The sequence below is a fragment of the Monomorium pharaonis genome, chromosome 3, assembly GCF_013373865.1.
Source record: "Monomorium pharaonis isolate MP-MQ-018 chromosome 3, ASM1337386v2, whole genome shotgun sequence".
Lineage (NCBI taxonomy): Eukaryota > Metazoa > Arthropoda > Insecta > Hymenoptera > Formicidae > Monomorium > Monomorium pharaonis.
This window is the reverse complement of record NC_050469.1, coordinates 4,285,957-4,300,566: the sequence shown is the minus strand read 5'-3', so window position 1 is coordinate 4,300,566 and position 14,610 is coordinate 4,285,957. Positions and strand designations below refer to the sequence as shown.

Sequence of the window (14,610 nt, the reverse complement as noted above, 5' to 3'; positions counted from 1 at the left end):
AAGCCGTAATAAAATATGGATATATAAATTATTTTTTTCTAAGAAAAAAATATTTTTCGCGACTTGATTTATTCGTAAAAAAAATCACAAGCATACGAAATTACTTTTAGAAACATATCATATGCACAAACTATATAAGAGAAAGGAAAATGCTCAGGATGAGGTATCAGTTATTGTAAGAAAGAAAAAAAATGACTTTTATATGATCAAGAATCTTTATTATTATTATTCAATATTCGTTTCTACAATTTCAAACGAGACGCATTATACTTTTGTGATAAATTATTTTTACAATTGATCACAAAAAAATTGGCAATCTGATCACTAGATTTTATATCGTGAATAGCTTGCGATATTTGACGTAGGTATCGGAATATGCAAATACAAAGTACGCGAAGCAAGTGGAATGTGATGTTATCGGGTATAGTACTACACGTTCTTTTTCAGTCTGCAATCTGGAGACGCATTTTCAGTGCAGTAACGAGACTTCCTGCCTTCCGTTGGAGAGGAGATGCGACGGAAAGATAGATTGCTGGGACGCGACCGACGAGATTAATTGCACGTTAGGTGAGCATTCCAGCGTCTTATAGCGATAAGGACAATCTAAGATGTCAAAATGTTGAACGAACGAAAATGTTACGCTACACGTTGTAATATGGTGGTGGAGCAGCGATTATCGTAGATTATTTGAGTTATGCAAATCACAATTGTAATGTAAAATAATAAAGAACTCGCCAAAGTTTCATGGTAACTGCCCGAATTACTGCCAGTGTCCAAAGTCGCTTTTATAATTGTAGTATCAGAATAAAAAGTATGAGAGCGTATTAAAAATGTTCTAATTTTAAACTAAAACTCTCACATATAAACATAAATAAATTTATGTTATTAAACACAGACTCCCAGACAGTAAATAGGAAGGCAATGTTAAGTACGGCAGTAATCAAATGAACAGTTTTAGAATATTAATCGATAAATTTGATACTTAAAAAAAATTTTTTTATTAATAAATGTCTGATAAGAATGTTACGTATCGAAAATATTTTAATGCTAAACTAAGATTATTATATAAATAAATCATATAAGTAAATATGTGTGGTGATACATAGGAAGACAATACTAGAAAAGTACTAGAATAGAGGGGAGGGCAATATTCAGGGTACGTATTATGAAACTGTTCGGAATGTGGATTCCGATCGGAATTATTCTATTTCCTCTAGAGAAATGTAACAGAAATCTAGGAAAGAATTGAATAATTTTGATTGGAATTTATTCCGAAAAATTCCATAATACATGCTCCAGACATGACTAACAGAACTGGCAGTAATTATATATTTTTCATATTTATATTTAAATAATCAATCAGTTTTCGTGCTTGTTGCTTTTATCTTGTGTATGTTAAAATTTTTATTTTTAAATAATGATGTGAAAAAGATTTATTATACATTTAGAAAATTATAAAATAAATATCAACTGCTCCTTACGGTGCATAGAACAGTAGCAATAGAGTTATGCTTTATTATCAAATATTGTATGCGTTATACATTTGAGTATTCTTTTAGTCAAGCACTTGTTTAAGTTTGGGAAGACATGATAATAGTACAGTAAAATCATTATTAATCTTCGCTAAAGTATTATTTGCAATAGATATTTTTTAAATTGTTTTTTTTCACAATTTTTGGGTTACTTAAACACTCTTTGAGCATACTTTATTTGCAAGATATTTAATATCTTTGCAAGATAAAAAAAATATTTGTAGAATATTTTGTACAAGATTACAAGCAGGAAAGTTATTCGTAGTCTTCCCTTCACATCGCTTTACAAAGATCCTTTTCAAAAGATTATTTTCTTTTTTCCTCGTAGGTCGTAATCTTGGTTGGTGTGAGTACATATTTATATTTGAAATGCACGTGTATTTTGCATGAAAGTCTGCACGCTAAATCTTTAACAATGCATGATTTCATTAATAATTTATTAATAGTTAAGATTAAGTTAAGATGAAATTGTTTAGTTTTCTTACATAATATTAGTATTCTTAGTATTCTATAGATACTTGAACATATGCAGAGACTAATCCATTTTTATTCGAAAAAATGCTTATGTTTGTTATTCTAATTAGCAAAAAATATGTAGAAGTAACATTTAAAAATATTGATTTCATGTGCATTTATAAAATAATTTTAAAATAATACTGTATAAACATTTTAGAAATATTATTTGGCGTATTTTTTTTGGAACATTATTAAAATGTTTTAAAAATTATCTTCAAATTATAGTCGGTTTTTTCCTTGATGTTGTATGCAACGTTAAATATGACATGTTTAAAAATTATTAAATCTCGTTATAATAACATGATAATAATGCTTTTATGTTTATTGAAACATTATATACAGATTTCGAATGAGAATGTTTAAAAAAAAAAGTTATTGATAAAGAAGTTAGATTTGCTGTGTAAATAATTGACGAATATAAAATTAGGTGTACAAATTTGACCAAAGACAAATTGCTGAAAAAATATTGATTTAAATAATTTTTATTTTTAATTCAGCTTGTCCCTTGGAAAGCGAATTTACGTGCAGTAATGGGGAATGCATACCAAAAATTCGCTTTTGTGATGGGTTGGCGGATTGCAGCGATGGATCAGACGAACCTCACGGATGTCAAGGGCGATGCAATAAACACGAATTTACATGCCAGTAATTCAATATTTTACGATATATTTTTATATAATAGATGCTATTGGAAAAAATGTTCTTTTACGAATATATATCTTTTTATGGAAGTGAATTCTTAATTTTCAGAATTCTTTTTTTAATTATTAATGACTTTTTTAGTGAATTATAAAATAATGAAATTTTTATTTTTTCTGTAAGATAAACTGTAACTCTACCATTAATTTTTAAAGGGCTAGACATATATATGGGCAATAAATTTGGAAACTGTGTGAAAGAAACACGTATATTACTTATATGTATCAATTTTACGTGAAAAATTCAAAATTTTAAAGGAAAAATGCTGGTTCTCTAAAGATTTAATGTGTCATGCATTTAAATTAAAAAATCTTTAATTTATTTTGATTTTTAGATATATCGAAAGAAACTTGAATATTTGAATTTAGCATATTGCGTTTTTGGAAAAAATAAGAATGCCTTTATAAAAATACTAGAAAATAATTCGTGAAATTTTTTTGTTGCACAGAAACCGTAGATGTATTACGAAAGGAATGAAGTGTAATGGAATTGATGATTGCGGAGATGGTTCGGATGAGAGACACTGCAAAGACCGGTTTACTTAGTATTTATACATGAAAGAAGACATTGCCAATCAGAGAAGGATCAAATGCAGTATTTTATACAAATAAATGTATGTAATGTATATAGCGTGATGTATAGAGACAGAAATATGACAATATATATATTGAATCGCTTTATTTATTGAATTTAGTGTTACACAAATATCCTTTCTTTTTTATTTTTTGCCCCTTTATTTCTTAAGAATTAAAGTAAAAGAATACATCGGTGAATCATTGTGATCATTTTATTATATTATTAAGTCTAAGACATGTTCACATACATTATAAACGAGAATTATAAATATTAACCTGATTCTCACTTGCTCGTTTTATTGTAATTTTTACAAATATTATGATTATATATAAATAAATGTTATATTCTTGTTCTCTCTTTTTCATGGAAAAACGAAAAACTTTAATTTTATGTAAGATACATCATTATCAACATAAGTGATTTAATGAAGCATACATTTTATCATCTAAATCTGCTTGATATTGAAAACAATTGTGAAATTCAAGTAATATATAAAACACATAATATATTTTATTAAGACAGTGTCAGACTACATACATAATTAATGATTGATAAGAAATAAGTGAAAATTCATCGTTTGGTTGAATCATTATTATCTGTTTGCAATTTATACCATTTATTTAATAACATTTTAACTTTGTGCATAAATTTTGACTAATTTACATGGGGAAAAACGTTGTCAAAGTTTTTTGTTATTAATTCGTGAATTTCAGGATAATCTATATATTAACTTAAATATATAAATTGAAAACTGAAGAAATCACTATGAATTAAACAAATTTAATCCACTAACAACTGATTCCTTTAGAGTGCAATTTCTTAATTTTCAAAAATTTCGTGACGAATTGAGAGACTGAATAAAGTTATAAATGATAACTTGAAAGTCGGTCTATTCATAATACTCACTTATTTAATATGGATATCCTGAGTCACGAATTATGAATTGTGTATAAATTATTAATAGTTTTATACATCCTTTGCAAATTTGACTTTTTTACTTTTACTCGATTGATCAACGTTTTAAATCTTGGTCTTTTGTATACAAACTATGTGTAGCATATTTTTCTTCTCATAATCCTTTTTAGAAAATACTGAATACCCATATACGCTTACTAATACTAATTTTATTTTGGAAATTGTTTAATAATTGTAAATACCTATATACACAGGTATGCAATGTACACACTTGTGAACGACTTACAGAAAAATGTTGCTGTTTCAATGTGGTTCTAAGATGTGTCTATACATATATTTTTTTCATATTATATCAATCGATATAAATCAATCATATCGTATCTTCAATCAGCTTATAGAAATTCATCCGGTTCCCGTGGTGCATCGAGGTCTCGATAATGTATGACTGGTCGGAAATCGCCACTGCAATATGAAATCTTTATTAGAAAAATAATATTGATATTATTGCACTCATATATATGCAAAACAATAAATACAATAATAAAATATATAATTAAAAGAATCGTTACGTTAAAATAAATTACACGTAAATTTGTTTTTAATCTTAATGTACATAATGTATGCGTGTATTTATGTGTAAAAGGTGTCAAAAAATTAAAATTTTTTGCACGCATAATTATACAATAATAAAGTTTGTTGATAAATATTTGATAATCGCATGTATTATTAAAAATAATACTTAAAATACAATTTGTATTTTTTATCATACATAATGTGCCATGGAGCATGATGCCATGATATTTCATAACATTCGACCAACCAGACATAGGGTTGAACGGAAATGGGACAAAATAAAATAACAAATTTAAGAGTAACACACAAACAAGTTTATTTGTTATTCATATTATAAATTTGCAGCATCAATAGATCCTTAAACTTGTTTTATGAATAAGATTCATTTTATGCATAAAAATTAATTTGTTTATAATTTTAAAATTTTTATTAAAAAAATAAAACTGTATTTTTCTACAAAAATACAAAATGATTTTTTATCACATATTAATATTTCAAGAAGTTAAATCTGGAATTTAAAACAAGAATTTTCATGGGTCAATTTAGGTTTTATGTCCTCAGTTATAATTAAAAAAGATGCACAAAGTACGTCTGCTTTGTTATAATAAAGTTCAAATTCTCTTCATATATTTATTTTTTTATTTTGGATTTGTGATTTATTCCTGAAACATTTATATTTAAATAAAATTCATCCTGTTAATATTCAGTATATGTATATTGATGCATGAAGATATACATTTCTTTTTCTATTTGTTTTTAAATAATAATACCGGATCTCGAGATGCGCATCAAATAAATTTGATTTATATTATAAATAACGCTTAAAAAATTTATGCTAATTCTGTAGTATATTTTCTTGTTCGCATTAATTTACGTTATTTACTTCTTTTATCATAGTGTGTTACGTAAGTCAATATATATTTTAGTAGAAAATCTGTAATAGTATGTATTTTTATGATTGCTTAAGGGCCGGTTGTTCCAACTTTTTGGTAAACTTACCTACCAGGTAAGCATGTGTCTATCTTAATTTCTTTTCTTAAATAAATAAAGACAAATATATATTTATCTGATAGGTAAGTTTACTAAGAAGTTGGAACAATCGACCCTAACTGCATGATCAAGTTATTTGCGTGGATATATTGACAAAGCTTAAAACATGTCCATGTCCGGCTGGTCCAAGTCATTATAACTAATAAGAGGTCTTGATGTATCTGGAGCAGCTCTGTAAAATATTGTATCACCATGTTCAGTTTATCAACTCGAACGGGCCAAAGATATATTATCGAAATTTTGAATTTTGTTTTAATTCTAATGTGATTTTATACTAAAAAAGAAATTAAATATTAATTGTGCAGATTATTTTTATAATCATGCGATTATTTCTATGTACTTACTATTTTGTTGACTTTATCAATTTGCACTAAAACAAAAAAGGGAGTATTTTATCTTACCGTCCTCGATTAAATCCACCACGATTAGAACGTGGCGCACTAAATCCAAATCCGCCACCATAACCGGAACCATAATTGTTCCTGTTACCGCCAAATCCACCACTGTAACTTCCGAATCTAGAAATATTTGCGGATGTTTGCGCTGAGTACCTTAATTACGTTAATTTTATGTTATCTCCATGTTATTAATTACAGAATTATACAGAACGTAAAAATTGTATTTTTAAAAACACACAATAATAATCGGAGCCATTTCTTACATATTTTCCATTGCTTATTAATAACTTTTACTCACGAGCTGCACCCATATGGAGCAAAATTGTCACGTGATCCTTCTCTCAATGGAGCTTTGTTACCAGGATGCTCGGGAAGTTGAGGCCTTTTTGGGTCTCTTAAATAATTATTAAAATATTCAGCTTCCGCTTTCACTTCTGCGACCTTTTCAGAATGCTTGTTAAAGATATGTTTACGAATAAAATCGGGGCCTTTAAATTTCTTTCCACTAAGAGGACACAACCACTTATCTTTCGACAATTCTTGAGTGTTAGCTTGAACGAACTTTTCGACCTCACTGTTTTATATATTAAGGAAATATTTAAATTAAAAATTATTTCAAATTTATTGTTGTTATTATATCATATATCTCAATAATAAAAACACATTGAAAAAAAGGATACGCTTCGGCGTTTTTCGCGCCTAGTTTTTCGAAGTCTTCATCAGATAAAGTAGCAACCGGTTGTAGAAAGGCAGACATTTTGCTCTCGAAGTTGCGACAATATTCCGTTAATTCTGCACTTGAAACTTTGGCGGTAGGTGGAGATCCCCTCACATGCATTATTCCGCATCTATTTGGCATCTCATCCTCGTTTGGATATTCGCAATGATTGTAATAATCGACGGAATGAACAATCCGTAAGTACAACACTAATCTGTCTAATACCTGTAATAGAATAAACACAATGTGTTTATTGATAAGCATAATATAATTTCTTAAATTATATTCTATAATTTCGATCTCAATCTTATATAAGTTTAATTTACCTTGATTAGAACTGGATCTCTTTCGATTGAACTGTCTCCGTCGCCACCCAACTGACCTTCCTCTTGTTCACTTGACATACCTAGTAATTCCTCTTCTTCGGCTGAAGCTTCTTCTATCAAGTAGTCTGTTATGTTTTTCAATACTGGATTTTTAGATGATAATCCGAAAGCCTAAAATAACACGCAAAATTGTACATAAAAATATAAAAATAAAATTTTTGCTTCTATTGATATGTAACATATATAAACGCAAATTTTTCTTACAGCTTGTTCAACTTCATTGCTACTTTGAGTAGTTTTGCTCTCTTCTTCCTGTTTCGTTACGTTTTCATCCTTCTTCTCTTCTTTCCATAGTCCTATCTTATTATCCAAATTGTGAACAATTTTGGCGCTAAGTTTAATATCATGTCGAACTATTTGCTTGTGAGACGTCAAACCATTCACTGAACGAATACGTCGTGATAGATCTCTATTTACTATTGCACCAAGCTCACAATCACGTAGCTGGATACGAGACAAATTAAAAGCATGTTTCTTTTTGTATTTAATAACAAATACACATATCAATATAAACTCACTCTAATATTATTTAAACTCCAGCAGATTTCTTTGATGTTCACTTGTCTCTCAAATGAGACCCAGCCACGACGGAACCATCGTCTCTCCGGCTGTGGATCCGCTATAGCCACACGTAAGAACCCAGGATATCGCTTACACATCTATCCGATAAACGTAATCAACTGATAAATATCGATAATCGAATGTGTGTGTGTGTGTGTGTGTGTGTGTGTGTGTGTGTGTGTGTGTGTGTGTGTCGTTAATATGAAAGAATAAAATAAAAATAAAAATGTATATTATTTAAGTATTTATATACAAAATGTATTTATAAAGATTTCAACTAACCGCTTCGACTTCTGCCTTAGTAATGGTTGGCGCCAAGTTACGAAGAAAGATGCTACTGGTTTTATGCAAAGCTCTAGGTTCTTTCTCTTTATCTTCACTAGCTAAATCAATCACTGCTTCTGGCTCAATTGCAGATTTTTTATTATTTTTCGCTTCTGCTTCCGTTTTAATTTCCTGTTTCTCCACTTTAACGTCTTTTTCGTCAGCATCCGTATTATTAGTTTCTACCTTTTCATTCGCAGCTGTAATGATAATTGTAATTGGTATAAAATAAATACGAATGCAATACTTTGTTAACACATAAACGTTTTCACAAAGATATAATTCATAAAGATAAAATTGGACTGATTATACTTACGAGTCTCTACTTTCGGTGTGTCCAGTTTATTGCTGTCACTACCAGAGGAACTACTACTGCTGCTACTACTGCTACTACTATTGCTGTCAGTACGTTTACGCTTTCTTGATTTTTCCGATTTTTCTGCTGTAATAAAATGACTTGTGACATATACGTAAGCAGAGAAAAACTTCATACAATATTTTATATATTTATTATTTATGATACATACGAGGCTTATCATCACCGTCAGCTTCTTCTACATCTTTTTTATTCTTTGTATCTTCATTTTCCTTGTTTTTGTTCAAATTAGATTCAGCATTTTCATCCTTTACTGAGCTTTCAACTTCTATATTAGCATTTTGATCATTCTTGGAATCTTTTTCATCACGCTGAGAGTCGTCGGCTTTATTTTCCTCACTAAAATAAAATTAATAGAAATAACCAATACCAGTTAATAGTGTTAATATTATTCCTTTTTATATTTCTCACACAATTCTCTTAAAATATATGTAAAAATAAAATATAGCATTATACAATACCTAATTTCAGATTTTTTTTCTATAGAAGTTTTTCTTTTGAAATCCTCTTTTTCTTTCAGAACGTCTTTAGTTATTATAGGTTTAAATGGTTTAACATTTAAAATTTGTAAATCTTCCTCTGTCCCCCCCTCCAGTTTAATAACTACTGCATCTAGAAGGTGCAATAATATGTCTGCTTGATCGGCATCAACAGATACCTTGTCTATGTCTCCTGTGTTTAGCAATTCCAGGAAAATGTCCACGCGTTTCTAAAATAAAATCAAGATTTTTATTAGTCGGGAAAATATGTCGATAACAAAATTTGAAAATTTGAAAAAGGACACATTTTAACATTGCATTTACCTTAAGCGCTGCTACTTGTTCTTCTTTCCTTTTTACTGACTCCTCAGGATGATACTTTATTTTGAACCTGGTGATCAATAGAAAAAACACAATAAACGGATATCCACGAAAGAAACAATCAATATAATATAATAATATTAAACAAGTCCAGAATAAAAACACACATACGTATCAATGATGCAGCTAGTTCTGTAATTTAAAAAAGGCAACGCGAATGAAAACGTGGATCAAATTAGCGCATCTTTTCATGATACATGCATGCAAGATATGAGGTAAAACATCAACATGTAAAACATTATAAAGAAATATCTCAATATGGCACGGGAAATAAAGAAAAATTGAAAGCGTAGATATATGTTTCATTTCCTCATATCGTGCATGCATATGCATATTCGCGAGATAAACATTTTTGAATATTATATAATTCAATACAATTATATAATTCTCAATATGTTTTACCTACAGTAACTTATATGCATATTAAATCTATTACTCTATATACAGCAGAGTGCGTCTAGAGCAAACTATTCGCGCAAAAGATAAAACGTTAATAAGTTTAAAAATTATAACCCTTTATATTAGATTGTCATAAATATACAATCTCTTAAACCAAGTTTTAATCAACCGTAAATCGTTGTTTTATGATATTACAAGTCCATATGTCAGAATGTTTAGAAATATACCTTACAATATTTGAGTGCCACGCAGCGCGATCGCGCTGTTCATTTTCATGTCGAAAAGTGCTAACAAGCGTCTCATTAAATTTAATTTTGGCTGTACTGCAATTCTTAAAATTTAATTACGTTTTACAATTAAAGTATTCTTTTTATAAAAAATGGATAAAAAACTGTACACATATGATAAATAGCTTTCAAACGTAGAATAGAAAAAGTGCGAACGCGCCGCTTGGCATTTTTGTACAGGTTTTTATGATCATCTTTGGCACTCAAACAGTTAAATGATCGGTAATATCAACATTGTCAGAGTGGAGCCTCACCTGTAGTCATATTTCTACTCGCATTCAGTTTTCTCGTCGACACAGAGTCTTATCGACAAAGACAGTATATGCTCGAATATAAAAATAAATAACGGGTTTAGAACGCGGCCTATACGCGAGCAATATTTGGGCTTTGCGCGCCCAGCTCGCAATTTATTTAGCTACCTAACAGGCACCTTCGTGTCTTCAGCGATGCGCGAGACGCGAAATTCATAAAGTATCGTACGAGAAAATAAACGAGCGAGATGACCCAAGGTATAAGGCGATGGCGGCGATATGCTGTAGGGATAGACAGAGCGGATCATATTGTTTGAAATTAGCTACAATACATTGTATCTGCAAGTAATTAGAGATTGTAAATCGTCATCCATCTCTCTTCCAGACATGTAGTCGTACACGTACATACATGCGTGGACAGAGTTCTTTCTATGCAACCGATCTCCTGCAGTGGCATTACTTAAAAGTATTCATTGTTTACTTGGTTACGATTTTACGTCAACGTTGATCATTAACTCGATAGCAAAATAGTGTTTTAGCCATGCTAAAAATAAATTCTATATTGTTATTTATTAAAAACGTCATAATAAGATTTGAGTGAATGAATAATATAATGATGCAACTCCTAAAAATGTATGTACATGTGTGAAAAATAAGAATATAAGAATTAATATACCATTCTTCGTCTTTATGGGCGACAAAGAACTCATTCAACTGCTGCCTTCTGAATTCCAATTTGTACTCGTTGTAGCGCTTAATTGCCTCCTCATCAGTAATAGTATCCTCTTGAGTACCGAGAAACGCTTTGAATGACATCATGGGTGGTTGGGTTTCAACATTTGAATTACTGAAATTTCCAGCAACCTCTCGACTGAAAATAATCGTAGATGTATTCCCCAAAGATGATTACACTATTACAAGAATTAATTTATAATACAATTTTGAATTTATTTAATACTTTTGCTATTAAATGAGATACATTGCGCTATATAAAATATTTTTACTTTATATACAATATTTTACTATTAAATGGAATGGAATATTTTTCTCTTTAAATATAGTAAACTTCTCTTTAAACAGAAGTACTATTGTTTTCTGTATTTAATGAGATTTTTGCTTATAAATGTAAATACCTTAACTTAGCTAATAATTTTGGAGTCAAGCGACTCCGTTTTGGCGGAATTCTTATAAATCCTGCCCTTCTCATCAACATAGCTATTTGTCATAAAATCAGACAAAATTCAGAAGAAAAGATCTCTGGACATGACACATAAACAAAATAAACAAACCTGCTGCTATTATTATGGTTTCCATAGTGATGGTTGCCATGGTGAGGGGAGGTGTAATTATCTGGGCTCCAGGAATTTCCACCGCTACCGCCACCGCCACCACCGCCGCCACCACCACCTGCACCGCCACCACTTCCACCATAATAATCATGTCCATATCTTGGTCTGTCGTCCCACTCAGCAAATCGCATTCTCTTCATAGGTGGCCCCATGTCTTGGGATCTCGAAGGGCTGTAACGATCACGTCCTCCACTTCCACCACCTCGATACTCCCGATAATCCGGACGCTGTCGGGGACGGCTCGACCATTCTCTATAAGAATCACGATCAGTGTGACTAGAACAGCAACAGTAAAAAACGTAACAAAAGGAAATACAAACAGCTTGTGGCAATTCTTTTTATTTCTTTTTATGTGACAAAAAATATAGCAAATTTGTGCAACAGATTGCGTATATTATAAAGAGCAAGAATTTTAACAACTACTGTAATTTAATAAGGTCAAGTGTATATAAAACATATTATTTGTACTACCTGTCTACCCAATCATCACGTCTGCGATCATCCCTGCGCTCCCGTGAATATGATTCTGTCCTCTCACCTCTGAACTTGTCGCGCCTCTTTCTGTCATATTCATCATCAGAGTCTGCCATCTTTGCAAAGTGTTAAAACTTTATATCTGAAAAAATGCATGCAAGTATTTAATTAATATACACAACAATATATATAAGATTTTAACAATCCCTAGATGTTCAATATTATTGCACAATATTATTGTTGATAGTCCGAGAACTATATCGAGTTTCTTTTGCATTAGCTAAAAGAACATTGTACAATATTATTGACCGTTTAAGGACCGCTTTAAGGTTAGGTGCAAAGTTGTAACGTGAACTAATATGGGGATCTTTTTCTACGAAATCAGGATGAGAGGATTGGCGACGAATAGAGTTTTCTTCCGCGCAGGCGATTAACCAAATTCGACGATGCTATTAGAATATTAAAATTGAAGAACCGCCCATCCGGAAAGGACGCGATCGCTGGGAATAGCCGAGGGAACAGCCATCGCTGCGTTTTAACGCGTGTTCTGCTGTTTCATCCAAGAAAAATAGCTATCGCGCATAGTAAAGTATGGAGTATTAAATAACAATTGTTGATTTTTTTTTTACTTACGCCGTATGTGCTAATTCACGCCGAAGAAAAAAACCGTACAAGAAATTCAGGTAAGTAGACCGGGAACACTCTGCATCACTACACTCGGCCACAGTCGATCCAAGTCGATCTCCGTCTATGTGCGTGAAGTTGCGTGAACATCGCCGTCGGCGCTGTCGATTCGACTCTCACGTCTCGAATTGGCGCCGTTGCACGAACGCGGAAAATTCAAAATTTTAAGTGCAACAGACTCGAAACATGTAGGCACTTGAGACAAACTGCTTTGCTATTATTAAAATAATTAAGAAAAGTATATAATATTCGAAATTATATTATTACTTTTTAAAATATTATCAATATCTTTTCCGCATAAATTTAATATTGGAAGATAGTGTCGATTAATAATAATCATAATAATATCGGTTTTAAATAGTTTTGTGACGTTGCTCTTATTAGATTCCTTAAATATTTTTGCTTTTTTATATATAAGTATTATCACAAAGTAATATTGTATACTTATAGATAATCTATTAATTGCTTTTTTTTAATTTTTTTTTATACACATAATACTGAAAAAAAGAGTTGTTAATTTGACTAAATTTTTCAACTTGATCAAATGTCTTTGTATAGTATAGTTGAAGCATTTATACATTTGATTTAAATAAATGAAATATTTGAACTATAATTCAAGTATTTATATATTTAACTAAAAAAAAAATATATATATATACATATGTATATGTATTATATGTATGTATATGTATTATACTGAAATACATATGTATATTTATATAATATACATATATGAAATAACAAAATTTAATCAAGTTAAAAAATTTAGTCAAATAAACTTATACTTTTTTTTTCTATGTACATGCGATTTATAAAACATTAAAATATGTTATTACTATAATATCGTAGGCTTGTAAATGTTAATTTTTAAGTACATTAATTCATGAAAGATTAATCTTTCATAATAGATATGTAAGCCTAATTTTAATCTTTCATATTAGATATCTAAGCAGGGCCATATCGTGCAGGTATTTCACACAAAGGCGTCTGATCAATCGTAAGACGCTATATTTCAAAACAATAAATTGTTATATGTCATGCTTCATATTGAAGTGTCATAATATGTAACATATCATAAGGATGTCATCATGATTTTATTTGTCACCTATATAAGCATGTATAAGACACCTAGCTTTATTTATGATATCATCGGATGACACATGATCCTTTTATAATTTTTATATTATGATTTCTATGTTTTACTTGAAGTTATGGATACGTTATACTTTTGATAGTGAAATGTTAAAGTAAAAAAGCAAAGCAACATTTTAGGTATAGTTTGACAGTGTGACATTGTGTATATAATTAAACAGTACTAATCGATAAATTTTTCTAAGAAATGTTTAAGAATTTAAGATTGATCCAAATAAAACGTACGTCCTTCTATGCTTTTTTATTATTAAATTTAGTTTATTTAATTTCTTTCCTAATATTAAAACGTTGACAGTTTATTTATTTATGAGAAGAAATCTAATTACGGTAAATAGAGTGAGGATTGTTTCTCTTTTGTGTAGATTATTATTAATTAAAAAGACATTTGTTGTGCTATCCATAAAAAAAATTTTAATTGTGCCTCTTTGACGCTTGTCAGAAGAGTAGTAACGTTATCCTTTAGAAAAATATATTTTTAATATATAAATTAGATTTAGTTTAATATTTATATTTTTATGAAATAATATTTC

The 14,610-nt window shown here is 29.9% G+C and overlaps 2 protein-coding genes across 10 annotated transcripts in view; one reads left to right on the top strand and one right to left on the bottom strand.

The window, feature by feature from the left end:
• Positions 1–3,423, top strand: part of LOC105839521 — a 35,592-nt gene extending 32,169 nt beyond the window's left edge. Inside the window, exons 6-9 of one of the 2 annotated variants that reach the window (XM_012685902.3) lie at positions 448–567; positions 1,861–1,878; positions 2,546–2,693; positions 3,196–3,423. In XM_012685902.3, coding sequence (XP_012541356.1) covers positions 448–567; positions 1,861–1,878; positions 2,546–2,693; positions 3,196–3,292 — 383 coding nt within the window. In that variant the 3' untranslated portion in view covers positions 3,293–3,423. The remainder of the gene's footprint in view (positions 1–447; positions 568–1,860; positions 1,879–2,545; positions 2,694–3,195) is intronic. The other variant, XM_012685904.3, reaches the window with a different exon arrangement.
• Positions 3,424–3,476: 53 nt separating this feature from the next.
• LOC105838157 (serrate RNA effector molecule homolog) lies at positions 3,477–13,021 on the bottom strand. 8 transcript variants are annotated; one of them, XM_036284998.1, is made up of 16 exons: positions 12,878–13,021; positions 12,242–12,386; positions 11,711–12,046; positions 11,098–11,292; positions 9,428–9,494; positions 9,086–9,333; positions 8,776–8,963; positions 8,565–8,690; positions 8,207–8,448; positions 7,882–8,022; positions 7,568–7,807; positions 7,304–7,474; positions 6,940–7,202; positions 6,558–6,833; positions 6,263–6,412; positions 3,477–4,700 (listed from the first exon to the last, which is right to left on the bottom strand). In XM_036284998.1, exons 2-16 carry the CDS (start codon positions 12,358–12,360, stop codon positions 4,631–4,633), a joined length of 2,832 nt encoding a protein of 943 aa, XP_036140891.1. In that variant the 5' UTR covers positions 12,361–12,386; positions 12,878–13,021; the 3' UTR covers positions 3,477–4,630. The 8 variants fall into 8 exon arrangements, with proteins under 8 accessions (XP_036140891.1, XP_036140895.1, XP_036140898.1 ...); XM_036285002.1 differs by having other exon boundaries at positions 6,263–6,379; XM_036285005.1 differs by having other exon boundaries at positions 11,711–12,022.
• Positions 13,022–14,610: the final 1,589 nt, after the last annotated feature.